At 45.0% G+C, this 19,507-nt stretch overlaps 1 protein-coding gene across 2 annotated transcripts in view; it reads left to right on the plus strand.

The window, feature by feature from the left end:
- Window positions 1-1,709: 1,709 nt before the first annotated feature.
- LOC139533456 (rho GTPase-activating protein 8-like) overlaps window positions 1,710-19,507 on the plus strand; it is a 47,046-nt gene continuing 29,248 nt past the window's right edge. The window contains exons 1-3 of one of the 2 annotated variants that reach the window (XM_071331485.1): window positions 1,710-2,009; window positions 8,456-8,529; window positions 17,121-17,264. In XM_071331485.1, coding sequence (XP_071187586.1) covers window positions 8,490-8,529; window positions 17,121-17,264 — 184 coding nt within the window. In that variant the 5' untranslated portion in view covers window positions 1,710-2,009; window positions 8,456-8,489. The remainder of the gene's footprint in view (window positions 2,010-8,455; window positions 8,530-17,120; window positions 17,265-19,507) is intronic. The other variant, XM_071331486.1, reaches the window with a different exon arrangement.

The raw sequence follows: 19,507 nt of genomic DNA on the forward strand, positions 1-19,507 counted from the left end.
TTTCTGTAGGCTACAGGACCAGTATGTTTCTGTAGGCTACAGGACCAGTATGTTTCTGTAGGCTACAGGACCAGTATGTTTCTGCAGGCTACAGGACCAGTATGTTTCTGCAGGCTACAGGACCAGTATGTTTCTGCAGGCTACAGGACCAGTATGTTTCTGTAGGCTACAGGACCAGTATGTTTCTGTAGGCTACAGGACCAGTATGTTTCTGCAGGCTACAGGACCAGTATGTTACTGTAGGCTACAGGACCAGTATGTTTCTGTAGGCTACAGGACCAGTATGTTTCTGTAGGCTACAGGACCAGTATGTTTCTGTAGGCTACAGGAGCAGTATGTTTCTGTAGGCTACAGGACCAGTATGTTTCTGTAGGCTACAGGACCAGTATGTTTCTGTAGGCTACAGGACCAGTATGTTTCTGTAGGCTACAGGACCAGTATGTTTCTGCAGGCTACAGGACCAGTATGTTTCTGTAGGCTACAGGACCAGTATGTTTCTGTAGGCTACAGGACCAGTATGTTTCTGCAGGCTACAGGACCAGTATGTTTCTGTAGGCTACAGGACCAGTATGTTTCTGTAGGCTACATGACCAGTATGTTTCTGTAGGCTACAGGACCAGTATGTTTCTGTAGGCTACAGGACCAGTATGTTACTGTAGGCTACAGGACCAGTATGTTTCTGCAGGCTACAGGACCAGTATGTTTCTGTAGGCTACAGGACCAGTATGTTTCTGCAGGCTACAGGACCAGTATGTTACTGTAGGCTACAGGACCAGTATGTTTCTGTAGGCTACAGGACCAGTATGTTTCTGTAGGCTACAGGACCAGTATGTTTCTGCAGGCTACAGGACCAGTATGTTACTGTAGGCTACAGGACCAGTATGTTTCTGTAGGCTACAGGACCAGTATGTTTCTGTAGGCTACAGGACCAGTATGTTTCTGCAGGCTACAGGACCAGTATGTTACTGTAGGCTACAGGACCAGTATGTTTCTGTAGGCTACAGGACCAGTATGTTTCTGTAGGCTACAGGACCAGTATGTTTCTGCAGGCTACAGGACCAGTATGTTTCTGTAGGCTACAGGACCAGTATGTTTCTGTAGGCTACAGGACCAGTATGTTTCTGTAGGCTACAGGACCAGTAATATTATATGCTGGATGAGGCATAGTGCTCCATCTCCTTTCGTAACCATCATGTCATTTTTATTTATTTATGTCACCTTTATTTAACCAGGTAGGCCAGTAGAGAACACGTTCTCATTTACAACTGTGACCTGGCCAAGATAAAGCAAAGCAGTTCGACAAAAAACAACAACACAGAGTTACACATGAACAAACATACAGTCAATAACACAATAGAAAAACAAATAGAAAATAAAATATAAAAAATGTCATCATGAAATACACTACAGTGTAGCCTATTGAGAGCCTTCTCATCATTAGTCATTGAACACTTCCTGCTTTCACCACCAATCAACCTCTTTTAGCACAAATATAATAATTCAGGAGAACCTGAAGTCATGCTGAGCAAGTTGTCCATCGAGACAACATATAATTGCAATAGAAGGAGAGTTCAGATAGCCATCTAAATTGCCCCTTCTTGTTATAAAGTTAAATATGTTCTGTCTTTAAGACATTCACTTCCTTGTAATCAGGGGAGAAGAAGGAAGTGACAGAGGATTTACTTTCGTTTTCTTACTCTTTTAATTCCTACTTTTCTTCATGTCGGACTACTCGTTTGGTTGAATGCCGCAGGAGGACTCTGTTTGAGCATGCGCATTACCCTGTCAGCATGGCGTTGAGGAAGTCTTTTGCCAGAGGCACCTGAGCAGAAAATGGCTCTTATTCAAACCACTACGGGAAAGTTTTTACGGATGTTAAGGTTCATATTTCATTGTTCGTAGTCGGATAGTGTCATTGTTCGTGTTGTGTTTCGGTCAAAATAAGTTATAAAACAGTCTCTAACTCAAACGAACGTTAATTTTATCAGCTATCAAGAAATTTTGTCCAGGTGAGTTGAGAATTAATCGCACACACGCGGAATGTTGCCGTCCTTCGCGGCTTTCCCGTCGTCTCGTCCGTTTTTACCGGATTTAATAAGTGATTCTTCAGTTCCAGTTCGGTACCAGTCTAGTTTTATAAATGAATACCAACCTGTATGTAGTCGGCTGTGCATGTTAAACTAAACTGAAAGAACAGGAGCCGATGTAAAATATGATCTACGTGTCCTGCTTAGGTCACGTAGATCCTGCTTAGGTTTCTCATTCTGTGTTATGAGAAAACATTGAAAGACTTGAGACTTTTTGCACCGAAGTAAAGTTGGTTTTATATTCACACATTCATCAGACATTCGCCAAAAAGCCATTTTAGAAATGTAAAAATCAATAACTAAATCACCTTTTGTCACAGAATCATCAAGTTAGATGTGATTTATTTTATAAATGTCTAGCTTACTTTTACAACTTTTTTGTTGTTGTTTTGAGTAGAAATTCCAGTTTTTGTCTTGATAGAAATACATAGAATCTATAAAATGCCATTTTAAAGCGGTATAAATCAATAACTAATTCACCGTTGTCACAGAGATGGTTCCGTTCAGCTTGTCTGGGAATGACAACGAAGGACTTCAACAAAGCCAAAGTAGAAAACAATTGGAAGGGGCCTCTGCTGTTAAATTAGAGACGTTTAAATAATTGACTGTTGTGCCTTGTAACTACTTTAAAATGCAGAACTACTGCACTAAAAATACAAACATTGATTTGGCATACAATTTAAGATGGTAAACATTGTACAACTTTATGTCAACATTATCTAACTTAATATATAAAACATTACAGTTTAAATTTACATTGCTTTTAAAGTTATTGCAAATAAATGCATATTTTCACTTTTTTCTGCGACAATCACTGAATTTGTTATCGATTTCTTCATCTTTAATATTTGAGATTTTATCTATTTCTATCAAATCAAAACTGGAATTTTCCTCAAAAACAAAGATTGTTAAACTATGCTAGAAATTTATAGAATAAATCATATCTAGCTTGATGTTTCTGTGACAAACGGTGAATTAGTTATTTATTTTTAAATGGCCTTTGGCGAATGTCTGTTGAATGTCTGATGAATGTCTGTTGAATATCTGTTGAATGTCTGTTGAATGTGGCGAATGTCTGTTGAATATCTGTTGAATGTCTGTTGAATGTGGCGAATGTCTGTTGAATATCTGTTGAATGTCTGTTGAATGTGGCGAATGTCTGTTGAATGTCTGTTGAATGTCTGTTGAATGTGGCGAATGTCTGTTGAATATCTGTTGAATGTCTGTTGAATGTGTGTTGAATGTCTGATTGTCAGAATGTATGAAATATAAAACCAACTTTACCTCGATGACATTTGCCTAGTTACTTATGTGTCTACTTGGATCAAAACTATCAGGAGTCACACACACAGGCTGATGTATAAAATGAAACCCTTTTCCAGCATGCAATGTAGATTATAAAAAAGATGATTCTCCTTTAGTGGGATCATTTACGTCATCCCTGTCGACAGGTATTATATCATTTCTGTACCTTCTGGGCAACCATTTTTAAATGCACCACTCAACTGATGTTAAACCTGCCTACAGTTAATGACAGATTGTAAACCAGATCATGTGATGTAACCAAAGATGTCGTGCGTCCATTACTGGGCGTTACGCTTCCCCATACAAACCGCCGCCGTAGAGTTGAACTAACATGCAGACCAGACCGTGTGTTTTTGTCCACCTGCACCAGACGCCATCAGGAAACGCAGGTGTATAAACATTGGGTTGTTATTTTACCTGAAATACACAAGGTCCTCTACTCTGACAATTAATCCACAAGTGAACCGGTCAACCGTTTCTAGTAATCTCTCCTCCTTCAGTCTTCTTCTGTGGACTTAGGGTCCTTAGTCAACCTCCAGGTGTACTGGGTAGGGTCCTACAGTCAACCTCCAGGTGTACTGGGTAGGGTCCTACAGTCAACCTCCAGGTGTACTGGGTAGGGTCCTACAGTCAACCTCCAGGTGTACTGGGTAGGGTCCTACAGTCAACCTCCAGGTGTACTGGGTAGGGTCCTACAGTCAACCTGCAGGTGTACTGGGTAGGGTCCTACAGTCAACCTCCAGGTGTACTGGGTAGGGTCCTACAGTCAACCTCCAGGTGTACTGGGTAGGGTCCTACAGTCAACCTCCAGGTGTACTGGGTAGGGTCCTACAGTCAACCTCCAGGTGTACTGGGTAGGGTCCCACAGTCAACCTCCAGGTGTACTGGGTAGGGTCCTACAGTCAACCTCCAGGTGTACTGGGTAGGGTCCTACAGTCAACCTCCAGGTGTACTCAACTCCTTTCACTCCCTCTATACTGCATGTATGTCAATTCTCTCAGGCTGCGGCAGCTGCTATACGGTGTTTTCATCACGTATTATATTATCAATATGTTTTAATTGTTTCGCTTTGGTATTAATGATGATTGTTGTTTTTTGTTCTGGAAAACCGAATTCCCCTCCTGGTCATATTCTTTATTTCACACAAGCAAATTGTTTCCATCAACCAGGTGTTCTATTGGTCTGTACCTCAGAAAAGGTACAATATAGCATCACTAATGTGTTAACTGGTAATCAGACAGGGTGTACAGTGTTTCAGAGCCGGTGGTAATAAGACAGGGTGTACAGTGTTTCAGAGCTAGTGGTAATAAGACAGGGTCTACAGTGTTTCAGAGCTCGTGGTAATAAGACAGTGTCTACAGTGTTTCAGAGCCAGTGGTAATAAGACAGGGTCTACAGTGTTTCAGAGCTAGTGGTAATAAGACAGGGTCTACAGTGTTTCAGAGCTAGTGGTAATAAGACAGGGTCTACAGTGTTTCAGAGCTAGTGGTAATAAGACAGGGTCTACAGTGTTTCAGAGCTAGTGGTAATAAGACAGGGTCTACAGTGTTTCAGAGCTAGTGGTAATAAGACAGGGTCTACAGTGTTTCAGAGCTAGTGGTAATAAGACAGGGTCTACAGTGTTTCAGAGCTAGTGGTAATAAGACAGGGTCTACAGTGTTTCAGAGCTAGTGGAAATAAGACAGGGTGTACAGTGTTTCAGAGCCAGTGGTAATAAGACAGGGTCTACAGTGTTTCAGAGCCAGTGGTAATAAGACAGGGTCTACAGTGTTTCAGAGCCAGTGGTAATAAGACAGGGTCTACAGTGTTTCAGAGCCGGTGGTAATAAGACAGGGTCTACAGTGTTTCAGAGCCGGTGGTAATAAGACAGGGTCTACAGTGTTTCAGAGCCGGTGGTAATAAGACAGGGTCTACAGTGTTTCAGAGCCGGTGGTAATAAGACAGGGTGTACAGTGTTTCAGAGCCAGTGGTAATAAAACAGGGTCTACAGTGTTTCAGAGCTAGTGGGAATAAGACAGGGTGTATATAGAGTTTGTGTTTCAGAGCCAGTGGTAATAAGACAGGGACTACAGTGTTTCAGAGCCAGTGGTAATAAGACAGGGTCTACAGTGTTTCAGAGCCGGTGGTAATAAGACAGGGTCTACAGTGTTTCAGAGCTAGTGGTAATAAGACAGGGTCTACAGTGTTTCAGAGCCAGTGGTAATAAGACAGGGTCTACAGTGTTTCAGAGCCGGTGGTAATAAGACAGGGACTACAGTGTTTCAGAGCTAGTGGTAATAAGACAGGGTCTACAGTGTTTCAGAGCTAGTGGTAATAAGACAGGGTCTACAGTGTTTCAGAGCTAGTGGTAATAAGACAGGGTCTACAGTGTTTCAGAGCTAGTGGTAATAAGACAGGGTCTACAGTGTTTCAGAGCCAGTGGTAATAAGACAGGGTCTACAGTGTTTCAGAGCTAGTGGTAATAAGACAGGGTCTACAGTGTTTCAGAGCTAGTGGTAATAAGACAGGGTCTACAGTGTTTCAGAGCTAGTGGTAATAAGACAGGGTCTACAGTGTTTCAGAGCTAGTGGTAATAAGACAGGGTCTACAGTGTTTCAGAGCTAGTGGTAATAAGACAGGGTCTACAGTGTTTCTGAGCTAGTGGTAATAAGACTGGGTCTACAGTGTTTCAGAGCTAGTGGTAATAAGACAGGGTCTACAGTGTTTCAGAGCTGGTGGTAATAAGACAGGGTCTACAGTGTTTCTGAGCTGGTGGTAATAAGACAGGGTCTACAGTGTTTCAGAGCTAGTGGTAATACGACAGGGTCTACAGTGTTTCAGAGCTAGTGGTAATAAGACAGGGTCTACAGTGTTTCTGAGCTGGTGGTAATAAGACAGGGTCTACAGTGTTTCAGAGCCGGTGGTAATAAGACAGGGTCTACAGTGTTTCAGAGCCAGTGGTAATAAGACAGGGTCTACAGTGTTTCAGAGCTGGTGGTAATAAGACAGGGTCTACAGTGTTTCAGAGCTAGTGGTAATAAGACAGGGTCTACAGTGTTTCAGAGCTAGTGGTAATAAGACAGTGTCTACAGTGTTTCTGAGCTGGTGTTAATAAGACAGGGTCTACAGTGTTTCAGAGCTGGTGGTAATAAGACTGGGTCTACAGTGGTAATAAGACAGGGTCTACAGTGTTTCAGAGCTAGTGGTAATAAGACAGGGTCTACAGTGTTTCAGAGCTAGTGGTAATAAGACAGTGTCTACAGTGTTTCTGAGCCGGTGGTAATAAGACAGGGTCTACAGTGTTTCAGAGCTAGTGGTAATAAGACAGGGTCTACAGTGTTTCAGAGCTAGTGGGAATAAGACAGGGTCTACAGTGTTTCAGAGCCGGTGGTAATAAGACAGGGTCTACAGTGTTTCAGAGCTAGTGGGAATAAGACAGGGTCTACAGTGTTTCAGAGCTAGTGGGAATAAGACAGGGTCTACAGTGTTTCAGAGCCGGTGGTAATAAGACAGGGACTACAGTGTTTCAGAGCCGGTGGTAATAAGACTGGGTCTACAGTGTTTCAGAGCTAGTGGTAATAAGACAGGGTCTACAGTGTTTCAGAGCTAGTGGTAATAAGACAGTGTCTACAGTGTTTCAGAGCTAGTGGTAATAAGACAGTGTCTACAGTGTTTCTGAGCCGGTGGTAATAAGACAGGGTCTACAGTGTTTCAGAGCTAGTGGTAATAAGACAGGGTCTACAGTGTTTCAGAGCTAGTGGGAATAAGACAGGGTCTACAGTGTTTCAGAGCCGGTGGTAATAAGACAGGGTCTACAGTGTTTCAGAGCTAGTGGGAATAAGACAGGGTCTACAGTGTTTCAGAGCTAGTGGGAATAAGACAGGGTCTACAGTGTTTCAGAGCCGGTGGTAATAAGACAGGGACTACAGTGTTTCAGAGCCGGTGGTAATAAGACAGGGACTACAGTGTTTCAGAGCCGGTGGTAATAAGACTGGGTCTACAGTGTTTCAGAGCTGGTGGTAATAAGACAGGGACTACAGTGTTTCAGAGCCGGTGGTAATAAGACAGGGACTACAGTGTTTCAGAGCCGGTGGTAATAAGACAGGGACTACAGTGTTTCAGAGCCGGTGGTAATAAGACAGGGTCTACAGTGTTTCAGAGCCGGTGGTAATAAGACAGGGTCTACAGTGTTTCAGAGCCGGTGGTAATAAGACAGGGACTACAGTGTTTCAGAGCCGGTGGTAATAAGACAGGGACTACAGTGTTTCAGAGCCGGTGGTAATAAGACAGGGACTACAGTGTTTCAGAGCCGGTGGTAATAAGACAGGGACTACAGTGTTTCAGAGCCGGTGGTAATAAGACAGGGACTACAGTGTTTCAGAGCCGGTGGTAATAAGACAGGGTCTACAGTGTTTCAGAGCCGGTGGTAATAAGACAGGGACTACAGTGTTTCAGAGCCAGTGGTAATAAGACAGGGTCTACAGTGTTTCAGAGCCGGTGGTAATAAGACAGGGACTACAGTGTTTCAGAGCCGGTGGTAATAAGACAGGGTCTACAGTGTTTCAGAGCCGGTGGTAATAAGACAGGGTCTACAGTGTTTCAGAGCTAGTGGTAATAAGACAGGGACTACAGTGTTTCAGAGCCGGTGGTAATAAGACAGGGTCTACAGTGTTTCAGAGCTAGTGGTAATAAGACAGGGTCTACAGTGTTTCAGAGCCGGTGGTAATAAGACAGGGTCTACAGTGTTTCAGAGCTAGTGGTAATAAGACAGGGACTACAGTGTTTCAGAGCCGGTGGTAATAAGACAGGGTCTACAGTGTTTCAGAGCTAGTGGTAATAAGACAGGGACTACAGTGTTTCAGAGCCGGTGGTAATAAGACAGGGTCTACAGTGTTTCAGAGCTAGTGGTAATAAGACAGGGACTACAGTGTTTCAGAGCCGGTGGTAATAAGACAGGGACTACAGTGTTTCAGAGCCGGTGGTAATAAGACAGTGACTACAGTGTTTCAGAGCCGGTGGTAATAAGACAGGGTCTACAGTGTTTCAGAGCCGGTGGTAATAAGACATGTCATCTGTGTTTTCAGTGTTGACTGTGAAAGGTGAAAGTGAAAAACAGCAATGATCTCAGCTACTGATCTGGAGCAGCTGGCTGAGATAGGTGAGACACACACACACACACACACACACACACACACACACACACACACACACACTACTATTTAATAGGTGAGATTGTAACACTATTCATCCTATCCATGAAACACATCAAATGTACATGGTCTTTCTACCTTCTATTCCTCTAAAGCGTACTGGGTCAGTGGTGTTAGATGTTCTCTCTAAAGCGTACTGGGTCAGTGGTGTTACAGGTAGATGTTCTCTCTAAAGCGTACTGGGTCAGTGGTGTTACAGGTAGATGTTCTCTCTAAAGCGTACTGGGTCAGTGGTGTTACAGGTAGATGTTCTCTCTAAAGCGTACTGGGTCAGTGGTGTTACAGGTAGATGTTCTCTCTAAAGCGTACTGGGTCAGTGGTGTTACAGTAGATGTTCTCTCTAAAGCGTACTGGGTCAGTGGTGTTACAGGTAGATGTTCTCTCTAAAGCGTACTGGGTCAGTGGGGTTACAGGTAGATGTTCTCTCTAAAGCGTACTGGGTCAGTGGTGTTACAGGTAGATGTTCTCTCTAAAGCGTACTGGGTCAGTGGTGTTACAGGTAGATGTTCTCTCTAAAGCGTACTGGGTCAGTGGTGTTACAGGTAGATGTTCTCTCTAAAGCGTACTGGGTCAGTGGTGTTACAGGTAGATGTTCTCTCTAAAGCGTACTGGGTCAGTGGGGTTACAGGTAGATGTTCTCTCTAAAGCGTACTGGGTCAGTGGTGTTACAGGTAGATGTTCTCTCTAAAGCGTACTGGGTCAGTGGTGTTACAGGTAGATGTTCTCTCTAAAGCGTACTGGGTCAGTGGTGTTACAGGTAGATGTTCTCTCTAAAGCGTACTGGGTCAGTGGTGTTACAGGTAGATGTTCTCTCTAAACCCTACAGGGTCAGTGGTGTTACAGGTAGATGTTCTCTCTAAAGGGTACTGGGTCAGTGGTGTTACAGGTAGATGTTCTCTCTAAACCCTACTGGGTCAGTGGTGTTACAGGTAGATGTTCTCTCTAAACCCTACTGGGTCAGTGGTGTTACAGGTAGATGTTCTCTCTAAAGCGTACTGGGTCAGTGGTGTTACAGGTAGATGTTCTCTCTAAAGCGTACTGGGTCAGTGGTGTTACAGGTAGATGTTCTCTCTACAGCGTACTGGGTCAGTGGTGTTACAGGTAGATGTTCTCTCTAAAGCGTACTGGGTCAGTGGTGTTACAGGTAGATGTTCTCTCTAAAGCGTACTGGGTCAGTGGTGTTACAGGTAGATGTTCTCTCTAAAGCGTACTGGGTCAGTGGTGTTACAGGTAGATGTTCTCTCTAAAGCGTACTGGGTCAGTGGTGTTACAGGTAGATGTTCTCTCTACAGCGTACTGGGTCAGTGGTGTTACAGGTAGATGTTCTCTCTAAAGCGTACTGGGTCAGTGGTGTTACAGGTAGATGTTCTCTCTAAAGCGTACTGGGTCAGTGGTGTTACAGGTAGATGTTCTCTCTAAAGCGTACTGGGTCAGTGGTGTTACAGGTAGATGTTCTCTCTAAAGCGTACTGGGTCAGTGGTGTTACAGGTAGATGTTCTCTCTAAAGCGTACTGGGTCAGTGGTGTTACAGGTAGATGTTCTCTCTAAAGCGTACTGGGTCAGTGGTGTTACAGGTAGATGTTCTCTCTAAAGCGTACTGGGTCAGTGGGGTTACAGGTAGATGTTCTCTCTAAAGCGTACTGGGTCAGTGGTGTTACAGGTAGATGTTCTCTCTAAAGCGTACTGGGTCAGTGGTGTTACAGGTAGATGTTCTCTCTAAAGCGTACTGGGTCAGTGGTGTTACAGGTAGATGTTCTCTCTAAAGCGTACTGGGTCAGTGGTGTTACAGGTAGATGTTCTCTCTAAAGCGTACTGGGTCAGTGGTGTTACAGGTAGATGTTCTCTCTAAAGCGTACTGGGTCAGTGGGGTTACAGGTAGATGTTCTCTCTAAAGCGTACTGGGTCAGTGGTGTTACAGGTAGATGTTCTCTCTAAAGCGTACTGGGTCAGTGGTGTTACAGGTAGATGTTCTCTCTAAAGCGTACTGGGTCAGTGGGGTTACAGGTAGATGTTCTCTCTAAAGCGTACTGGGTCAGTGGTGTTACAGGTAGATGTTCTCTCTAAAGCGTACTGGGTCAGTGGTGTTACAGGTAGATGTTCTCTCTAAAGCGTACTGGGTCAGTGGTGTTACAGGTAGATGTTCTCTCTAAAGCGTACTGGGTCAGTGGGGTTACAGGTAGATGTTCTCTCTACAGCGTACTGGGTCAGTGGTGTTACAGGTAGATGTTCTCTCTAAAGCGTACTGGGTCAGTGGTGTTACAGGTAGATGTTCTCTCTAAAGCGTACTGGGTCAGTGGTGTTACAGGTAGATGTTCTCTCTAAAGCGTACTGGGTCAGTGGTGTTACAGGTAGATGTTCTCTCTAAAGCGTACTGGGTCAGTGGTGTTACAGGTAGATGTTCTCTCTAAAGCGTACTGGGTCAGTGGTGTTACAGGTAGATGTTCTCTCTAGTCTGTCTCCTACAGTATCATGGTCATTAGAAGGGGGAAATGATCAATGCCCTAGATCTAACTGAAGAGGGACCAATCTCTCACCATGACACGGCCCACAAACACTCAGGCTGTCATTGACCATGTAGCTAAGATCTGTCTGACCCCCTCTCCTCTGTGAGTCAGACTTACTGACTGGTCTCAGAACAGAGGATATGATTCAGTCAGGGGACCCAAACACAAACAGGCTTAGTTTCCTCCCAACCACATTCTGCATCACACAAAGCTGTTTTTAGAACGGGCAATTTTACAAGGAGGAGGAGGAGGAGAGGGATATGAAGGAGGAGGAGGAGGAGAGGGATATGAAGGAGGAGGAGGAGGAGAGGGATATGAAGGAGGAGGAGGAGGAGGAGAGGGATATGAAGGAGGAGGAGGAGGAGAGGGATATGAAGGAGGAGGAGAGGGATATGAAGGAGGAGGAGAGGGATATGAAGGAGGAGGAGAGGGATATGAAGGAGGAGGAGGAGGAGCGGGATATGAAGGAGGAGGAGAGGGATATGAAGGAGGAGGAGGAGAGGGATATGAAGGAGGAGGAGGAGGAGAGGGATATGAAGGAGGAGGAGAGGGATATGAAGGAGGAGGAGGAGGAGCGGGATATGAAGGAGGAGGAGAGGGATATGAAGGAGGAGGAGGAGAGGGATATGAAGGAGGAGGAGGAGGAGAGGGATATGAAGGAGGAGGAGGAGAGGGATATGAAGGAGGAGGAGGAGAGGGATATGAAGGAGGAGGAGGAGAGGGATATGAAGGAGGAGGAGGACGGGGTCATCTTGCTGATAAGAGGCCCAGCTCGTAATTGTATCTGGAGGGGCTTGGAGAGGAGGAGGGAAGCTGGTGGTAATTAACAAATCTGGGCAGGGCTCACATTCCCTCTCCTCTGTCAGTCTTAGTGGCAGCTCCTCTCTCGCTTCTTCCTCCTCTCTCCCTTCTTCCTCCTCTCTGCCAAGCCGAGGACTGGGAGGTCATGTGGCCAAGTGTTAGCTGCTCAACATTCCGTCACACCAGGAAAACCAGGCAGCTGGAAAGTACCTAGAATATCAACAGGTCTTTATGTTTTTGTGACCACAGCTGACTGTTCTCCTTCCTGGAAGGAGGATCGTAACAATATCCTTCCCATTCCACAGTTACACCATTAGTTTTATTTTATTATTTAATTTTGTATTCCTTTTTTCTACCCAATTTCGTGGTTTCCAATTGGTAGTTACAGTCTTGTCTCATCTCTGCAACTCCCGTACGGACTCGGGAGAGGCGAGAGCCGTGCGTCCTCCGAGAAACAACCCAACCAAGCCGCACTGCTTCTTGACACAAGCACCCATCCAACCCGGAAGCCAGCCGCACCAATGTGTCGGAGGACCCGGTCAGAGTGCACTGCGCCCGGCCCGCCACAGGAGTCGCTAGTGTGCGATGAGACAAGGATATCCCTGCCTGCCAAACCCTCCCTAACCCGGATGGCGCTGGGCCAATTGTGCGTCGCCCCGCGGACCTCCCGGTCGCGGCCGGCTGCGACAGAGCCTGGACTCAAACCCAGAATCTCTGCTGGCACAGCTAGCACTGCGATGCAGTGCCTTAGACCACTGCGCCACCCGGGATGCCCTAGACCATTAGTTTGACTGAGCAGTAGTGTCTTCCCATTCCACAGTTAGTCCATTAGTTTGACTGAGCAGTAGTGTCTTCCCATTCCACAGTTAGTCCATTAGTTTGACTGAGCAGTAGTGTCTTCCCATTCCACAGTTAGTCCATTAGTTTGACTGAGCAGTAGTGTCTTCCCATTCCACAGTTAGTCCATTAGTTTGACTGAGCAGTAGTGTCTTCCCCATTCCACAGTTAGTCCATTAGTTTGACAGAGCAGTAGTGTCTTCCCATTCCACAGTTAGTCCATTAGTTTGACTGAGCAGTAGTGTCTTCCCCATTCCACAGTTAGTCCATTAGTTTGACTGAGCAGTAGTGTCTTCCCATTCCACAGTTAGTCCATTAGTTTGACTGAGCAGTAGTGTCTTCCCATTCCACAGTTAGTCCATTAGTTTGACTGAGCAGTAGTGTCTTCCCCATTCCGCAGTTAGTCCATTAGTTTGACTGAGCAGTAGTGTCTTCCCATTCCACAGTTAGTCCATTAGTTTGACTGAGCAGTAGTGTCTTCCCATTCCACAGTTAGTCCATTAGTTTGACTGAGCAGTAGTGTCTTCCCCATTCCGCAGTTAGTCCATTAGTTTGACTGAGCAGTAGTGTCTTCCCATTTCACAGTTAGTCCATTAGTTTGACTGAGCAGTAGTGTCTTCCCATTCCACAGTTAGTCCATTAGTTTGACTGAGCAGTAGTGTCTTCCCATTCCACAGTTAGTCCATTAGTTTGACTGAGCAGTAGTGTCTTCCCATTCCACAGTTAGTCCATTAGTTTGACTGAGCAGTAGTGTCTTCCCATTCCACAGTTAGTCCATTAGTTTGACTGAGCAGTAGTGTCTTCCCCATTCCGCAGTTAGTCCATTAGTTTGACTGAGCAGTAGTGTCTTCCCATTTCACAGTTAGTCCATTAGTTTGACTGAGCAGTAGTGTCTTCCCATTCCACAGTTAGTCCATTAGTTTGACAGAGCAGTAGTGTCTTCCTATTCCACAGTTAGTCCATTAGTTTGACTGAGCAGTAGTGTCTTCCCATTCCACAGTTAGTCCATTAGTTTGACTGAGCAGTAGTGTCTTCCCATTTCACAGTTAGTCCATTAGTTTGACTGAGCAGTAGTGTCTTCCCATTTCACAGTTAGTCCATTAGTTTGACTGAGCAGTAGTGTCTTCCCATTCCACAGTTAGTCCATTAGTTTGACAGAGCAGTAGTGTCTTCCTATTCCACAGTTAGTCCATTAGTTTGACTGAGCAGTAGTGTCTTCCCATTCCACAGTTAGTCCATTAGTTTGACTGAGCAGTAGTGTCTTCCCATTCCACAGTTAGTCCATTAGTTTGACTGAGCAGTAGTGTCTTCCCATTCCACAGTTAGTCCATTAGTTTGACTGAGCAGTAGTGTGTCCCCATTCCACAGTTAGTCCATTAGTTTGACTGAGCAGTAGTGTCTTCCCATTCCACAGTTAGTCCATTAGTTTGACTGAGCAGTAGTGTCTTCCCATTCCACAGTTAGTCCATTAGTTTGACAGAGCAGTAGTGTCTTCCTATTCCACAGTTAGTCCATTAGTTTGACTGAGCAGTAGTGTCTTCCCCATTCCACAGTTAGTCCATTAGTTTGACTGAGCAGTAGTGTCCACATTCCACAGTTAGTCCATTAGTTTGACTGAGCAGTAGTGTCCACATTCCACAGTTAGTCCATTAGTTTGACAGAGCAGTAGTGCTGAGACCTGTATTGTTGTTGGAACTATCCCAGTAGACGTTATGAGAGAGGCAGTAGAAACTAGAAGGGTAAAAGGTCTCATTGTCCCCCAGAATAAACAACAAGAGTCCTCTGGGTAGCTTTTGTTTCTCCACCATGTCTGGGTTCCTCCCAACCGGCTCCCTATATAGTGCACTACACTTGACAAGGGCCCTTAGGGCTCTGCTCATAAGTCCTCTTCTCTATAGGGAATAGGATTCCATTTGAGCCACAGTCAGTATTTCTGGTTTCCTTCCCTCTGGACCGCTGGGCAGAGCAGGGTAAACACTGATCGAGATTAGGACACCGTTTCCAGTCCCTGTTTTTTTGGAACTTTTTATTATCCGTTTTGTTTTCTGTGGATTATCAGTTTTTGGGGCGGAAACAGCAACGGACAGGAAGACCCAACATGACCCAGGAAATGGATGTGAATTTATAGAGGAGAGATTTATATGGATGTTAAATTATTCTCATTAATCAAAATGTTTAGAAAGGAATGGGCCCTTAACCAGGTTAGTAGTAGTATTCTGTTACAGGACTAGTTATGTGTCATTGTAGTGATGTCATAACCTAGTCAGTAGTAGTAGTCTGTTACAGGACTAGTTATGTGTCGTTGTAGTGATGTCATAACCTAGTCAGTAGTAGTAGTCTGTACAGGACTAGTTATGTGTCATTGTAGTGATGTCATAACCTAGTCAGTAGTAGTAGTCTGTTACAGGACTAGTTATGTGTCGTTGTAGTGATGTCATAACCTAGTCAGTAGTAGTAGTCTGTTACAGGACTAGTTATGTGTCGTTGTAGTGACGTCATAACCTAGTCAGTAGTAGTAGTCTGTTACAGGACTAGTTATGTGTCGTTGTAGTGATGTCATAACCTAGTCAGTAGTAGTAGTCTGTTACAGGACTAGTTATGTGTCATTGTAGTGATGTCATAACCTAGTCAGTAGTAGTAGTCTGTACAGGACTAGTTATGTGTCATTGTAGTGACGTCATAACCTAGTCAGTAGTAGTAGTCTGTTACAGGACTAGTTATGTGTCGTTGTAGTGACGTCATAACCTGGTCAGTAGTCTGTACAGGACTAGTTATGTGTCGTTGTAGTGACGTCATAACCTAGTCAGTAGTAGTAGTCTGTTACAGGACTAGTTATGTGTCGTTGTAGTGACGTCATAACCTAGTCAGTAGTAGTAGTCTGTTACAGGACTAGTTATGTGTCGTTGTAGTGATGTCATAACCTAGTCAGTAGTAGTAGTCTGTTACAGGACTAGTTATGTGTCGTTGTAGTGACGTCATAACCTAGTCAGTAGTAGTAGTCTGTTACAGGACTAGTTATGTGTCGTTGTAGTGATGTCATAACCTAGTCAGTAGTAGTAGTCTGTTACAGGACTAGTTATGTGTCGTTGTAGTGACGTCATAACCTAGTCAGTAGTAGTAGTCTGTTACAGGACTAGTTATGTGTCGTTGTAGTGATGTCATAACCTAGTCAGTAGTAGTAGTCTGTTACAGGACTAGTTATGTGTCGTTGTAGTGATGTCATAACCTAGTCAGTAGTAGTAGTCTGTTACAGGACTAGTTATGTGTCGTTGTAGTGACGTCATAACCTAGTCAGTAGTAGTAGTCTGTTACAGGACTAGTTATGTGTCGTTGTAGTGATGTCATAACCTAGTCAGTAGTAGTAGTCTGTTACAGGACTAGTTATGTGTCGTTGTAGTGACGTCATAACCTAGTCAGTAGTAGTAGTCTGTTACAGGACTAGTTATGCGTCATTGTAGTGATGTCATAACCTAGTCAGTAGTATGTTACAGGACTAGTTATGTGTCATTGTAGTGATGTCATAACCTAGTCAGTAGTAGTAGTCTGTTACAGGACTAGTTATGTGTCGTTGTAGTGATGTCATAACCTAGTCAGTAGTAGTAGTCTGTTACAGGACTAGTTATGTGTCGTTGTAGTGATGTCATAACCTAGTCAGTAGTAGTAGTCTATTACAGGACTAGTTATGTGTCATTGTAGTGATGTCATAACCTAGTCAGTAGTATGTTACAGGACTAGTTATGTGTCGTTGTAGTGACGTCATAACCTAGTCAGTAGTAGTAGTCTGTTACAGGACTAGTTATGTGTCATTGTAGTGATGTCATAACCTAGTCAGTAGTAGTAGTCTGTTACAGGACTAGTTATGTGTCGTTGTAGTGATGTCATAACCTAGTCAGTAGTCTGTACAGGACTAGTTATGTGTCGTTGTAGTGATGTCATAACCTAGTCAGTAGTAGTAGTCTGTTCAGGACTAGTTATGTGTCGTTGTAGTGACGTTATGAAAGAGTATTTTGAAAGATGTGTAACATTGTCATGATCCTCCTCAGTGTGCTACAGAGCAACACTAACATTTACAGTCTACTTGTTGGTTCAACGTGGTTGTTTAATCAACGTTTAGTGCTATCCGGGATCCTTGGGATGTCCGTACCCTAAATCCTAACCCATTGCCCTATACAATCCATTACATTTTCAAAACATTTAGTTGACTCCCTACTAAGTCCAATCGATTTCCGTTTGACTCCGTCCGCGTTCTCCACATGACAGATTTCATAGAGCCCTGCCCACTTAGGGACGTCCCGAGGATCCCATTCAACCACAGAGTCTACAGAGCGGGCCTATCACTGGAACTGTAACATGGCCCGTATAGCTGTAACAATGCGACCCTCTATTTGTCTCCTCAGAGCTGCAGAAGGAGGAAGATGAGGAACAGGGTCGTCATGGGTACCGTCCGGATCGCCCTCCAGCCCCGAGTAGAGCCAGCTTCAGCCAGGACACCTCTCACCCCTACTACGATGTGGCTCGACACGGGATCCTGCAGGTCACAGGTGAGTTATTAAACCTGCCCCCCCCCCCACCCCACCACCTAGGGCTGTGCCCCCCCCCCCCCCCCACCTAGGGCTGTGCCCCCACCACCTAGGGCTGTGGGCCCCCCCCCCCACCACCTAGGGCTGTGCCCCCCCACCACCTAGGGCTGTGCCCCCCCCCACCACCTAGGGCTGTGCCCCCCCCACCACCTAGGGCTGTGCACCCCCCCCACCACCACCTAGGGCTGTGCACCCCCCCCACCACCACCTAGGGCTGTGCCCCCCCCCCCCCCCCCACCACCTAGGGCTGTGCACCCCCCCCCCCACCACCTAGGGCTGTGCACCCCCCCCACCACCACCTAGGGCTGTGCACCCCCCCCCCACCACCACCTAGGGCTGTGGCCCCGCCCCCTACAAGACACAGATCCAGACCTTTGTAACATCTACATTTGAAAAAGACTAATAAATCCATGAAATATAGTCTAAACCTTCCTAATAAATACATAATTTATTTTAGACCGGTCTAAAGAAACATGAAGAACTATTTCAAACTACTAGTCTATTTCAGAAGAACAGAATAGCATCCTCTGAGTTGTCCTGATGTGGCTGTGCCATGTGGCTGTGGGCTACACTAGTTCATTAAGCAGACGAGATTTGCTTAGAATTACCGTGGCATTATTTTATAGTGTGAAGAATATAATTGATAATAGCTGAAAAAAATTGAAATTGTGCATTCTTATCAAATTCCCGAGGTGCATATTGGAAGAACTGTCCACATTTACTGTTCATCAGACAACAGGATGAGTCGGCTTAACGAACAGCAAAAACACTATCCTGTCAATCTACCATCCGCCATCGTACAAACGTTGACCTAGAGTGCATTTGGAAAGTATTCAGACCCCTTTTTCCACATTGTTACTTTATAGCCTTATTCTAAAATTGATTAAATAGTTTTTCCCCCTCATTAATCTACACACAATACCCCATAATGACATCACAATACCCCATAATGACATCACAATACCCCATAATGACATCACAATACCCCCTAATGACATCACAATACCCCATAATGACAAAGCAGAAATAGGTTGAGAAATGTCTGCAAATTTATTCCAATAAAAAACTGATATCACATTTACATAAATATTCAGACCCTTAATTCAGTACTTTGTTGAAGCACCTTTGTCAGTGATTACAGCCTTGAGTCTTCTTGGGTATGACGCTACAAGCTTGGCACACCTGTATTTGGGGAGTTTCTCCCATTCTTCTCTGCAGATCCTCTCAAGCTCTGTCAGGTTGGATGGGGAGCGTCGCTGCACAGCTATTTTCAGGTCTCTCTAGAGATGTTCGATCGGGTTCAAGTCCGGGCTCTGGCTGGGCCACTCAAGGACATTCAGAGACTTGTCCCGAAGCCACTCCTGCGTTGTCTTGGCCGTGTGCTATGGGTCGTTGTCCTGTTGGAAGGTGAACCTTCGCACCAGTCTGAGGTCCAGAGCGCTCTGCATCAAGGATCTCTCTGCACTTTGCTCCGGTAATCTACCCTCAATCCTGACTAGTCTCCCAGTCCCTGCCGCTGAAAAACATCCCTACAGCATGATGCTGCCACCACCATGCTTCACCGTAGGGATGGTGCCAGGTTTCCTCCAGACGTGACGCTTGGCATTCAGGCCAAAGAGTTCAATCTTGGTTTCATCAGACTAGAGAATCTTGTTTCTTATGGTCTGAGAGTCCTTTAGGTGCCTTTTGGCAAACTCCCAGCGGGCTGTCGTGCCTTTTTACTGAGGATTGGCTTCCGTTTGGCCACTCTACCATAAAGGCCTGATTGGTGGAGTGCTGCAGAGATGGTTGTCCTTCTGGAAGGTTCTCCCATCTCCACAGAGGAACTCTAGAGCTCTGTCAGAGTGACCATCGGGTTCTTGGTCACCTCCTTGACCAAGGCCCTTCTCCACAGATTGGTCAGTTTTGCCAGGCGGTCAGCTCTAGGAAGAGTCTTGGTGGTTCCAAACTTCTTCCATTTAAGAATGATGGAGGCCACTGTGTTCTTGGGGACCTTCAATGCTGCATAATTTTTTTGGTACCCTTCCCTAGATCTGTGCCTCGACACAATCCTGTCTCGGAGCTCTATCAATCAGATTTATCATTCAAATGTATTTATAAAGCCCTTTTTACATCAACCGATGTCACAAAGTGCTCTACGGCCAATTCCTTCGACCTCATGTCTTGGTTTTTGCTCTGACGTGCACTGTCAACTGTGGGACCTT

Source organism: Salvelinus alpinus, chromosome 11 (genome assembly GCF_045679555.1).
Source record: "Salvelinus alpinus chromosome 11, SLU_Salpinus.1, whole genome shotgun sequence".
NCBI classification, from domain to species: domain Eukaryota; kingdom Metazoa; phylum Chordata; class Actinopteri; order Salmoniformes; family Salmonidae; genus Salvelinus; species Salvelinus alpinus.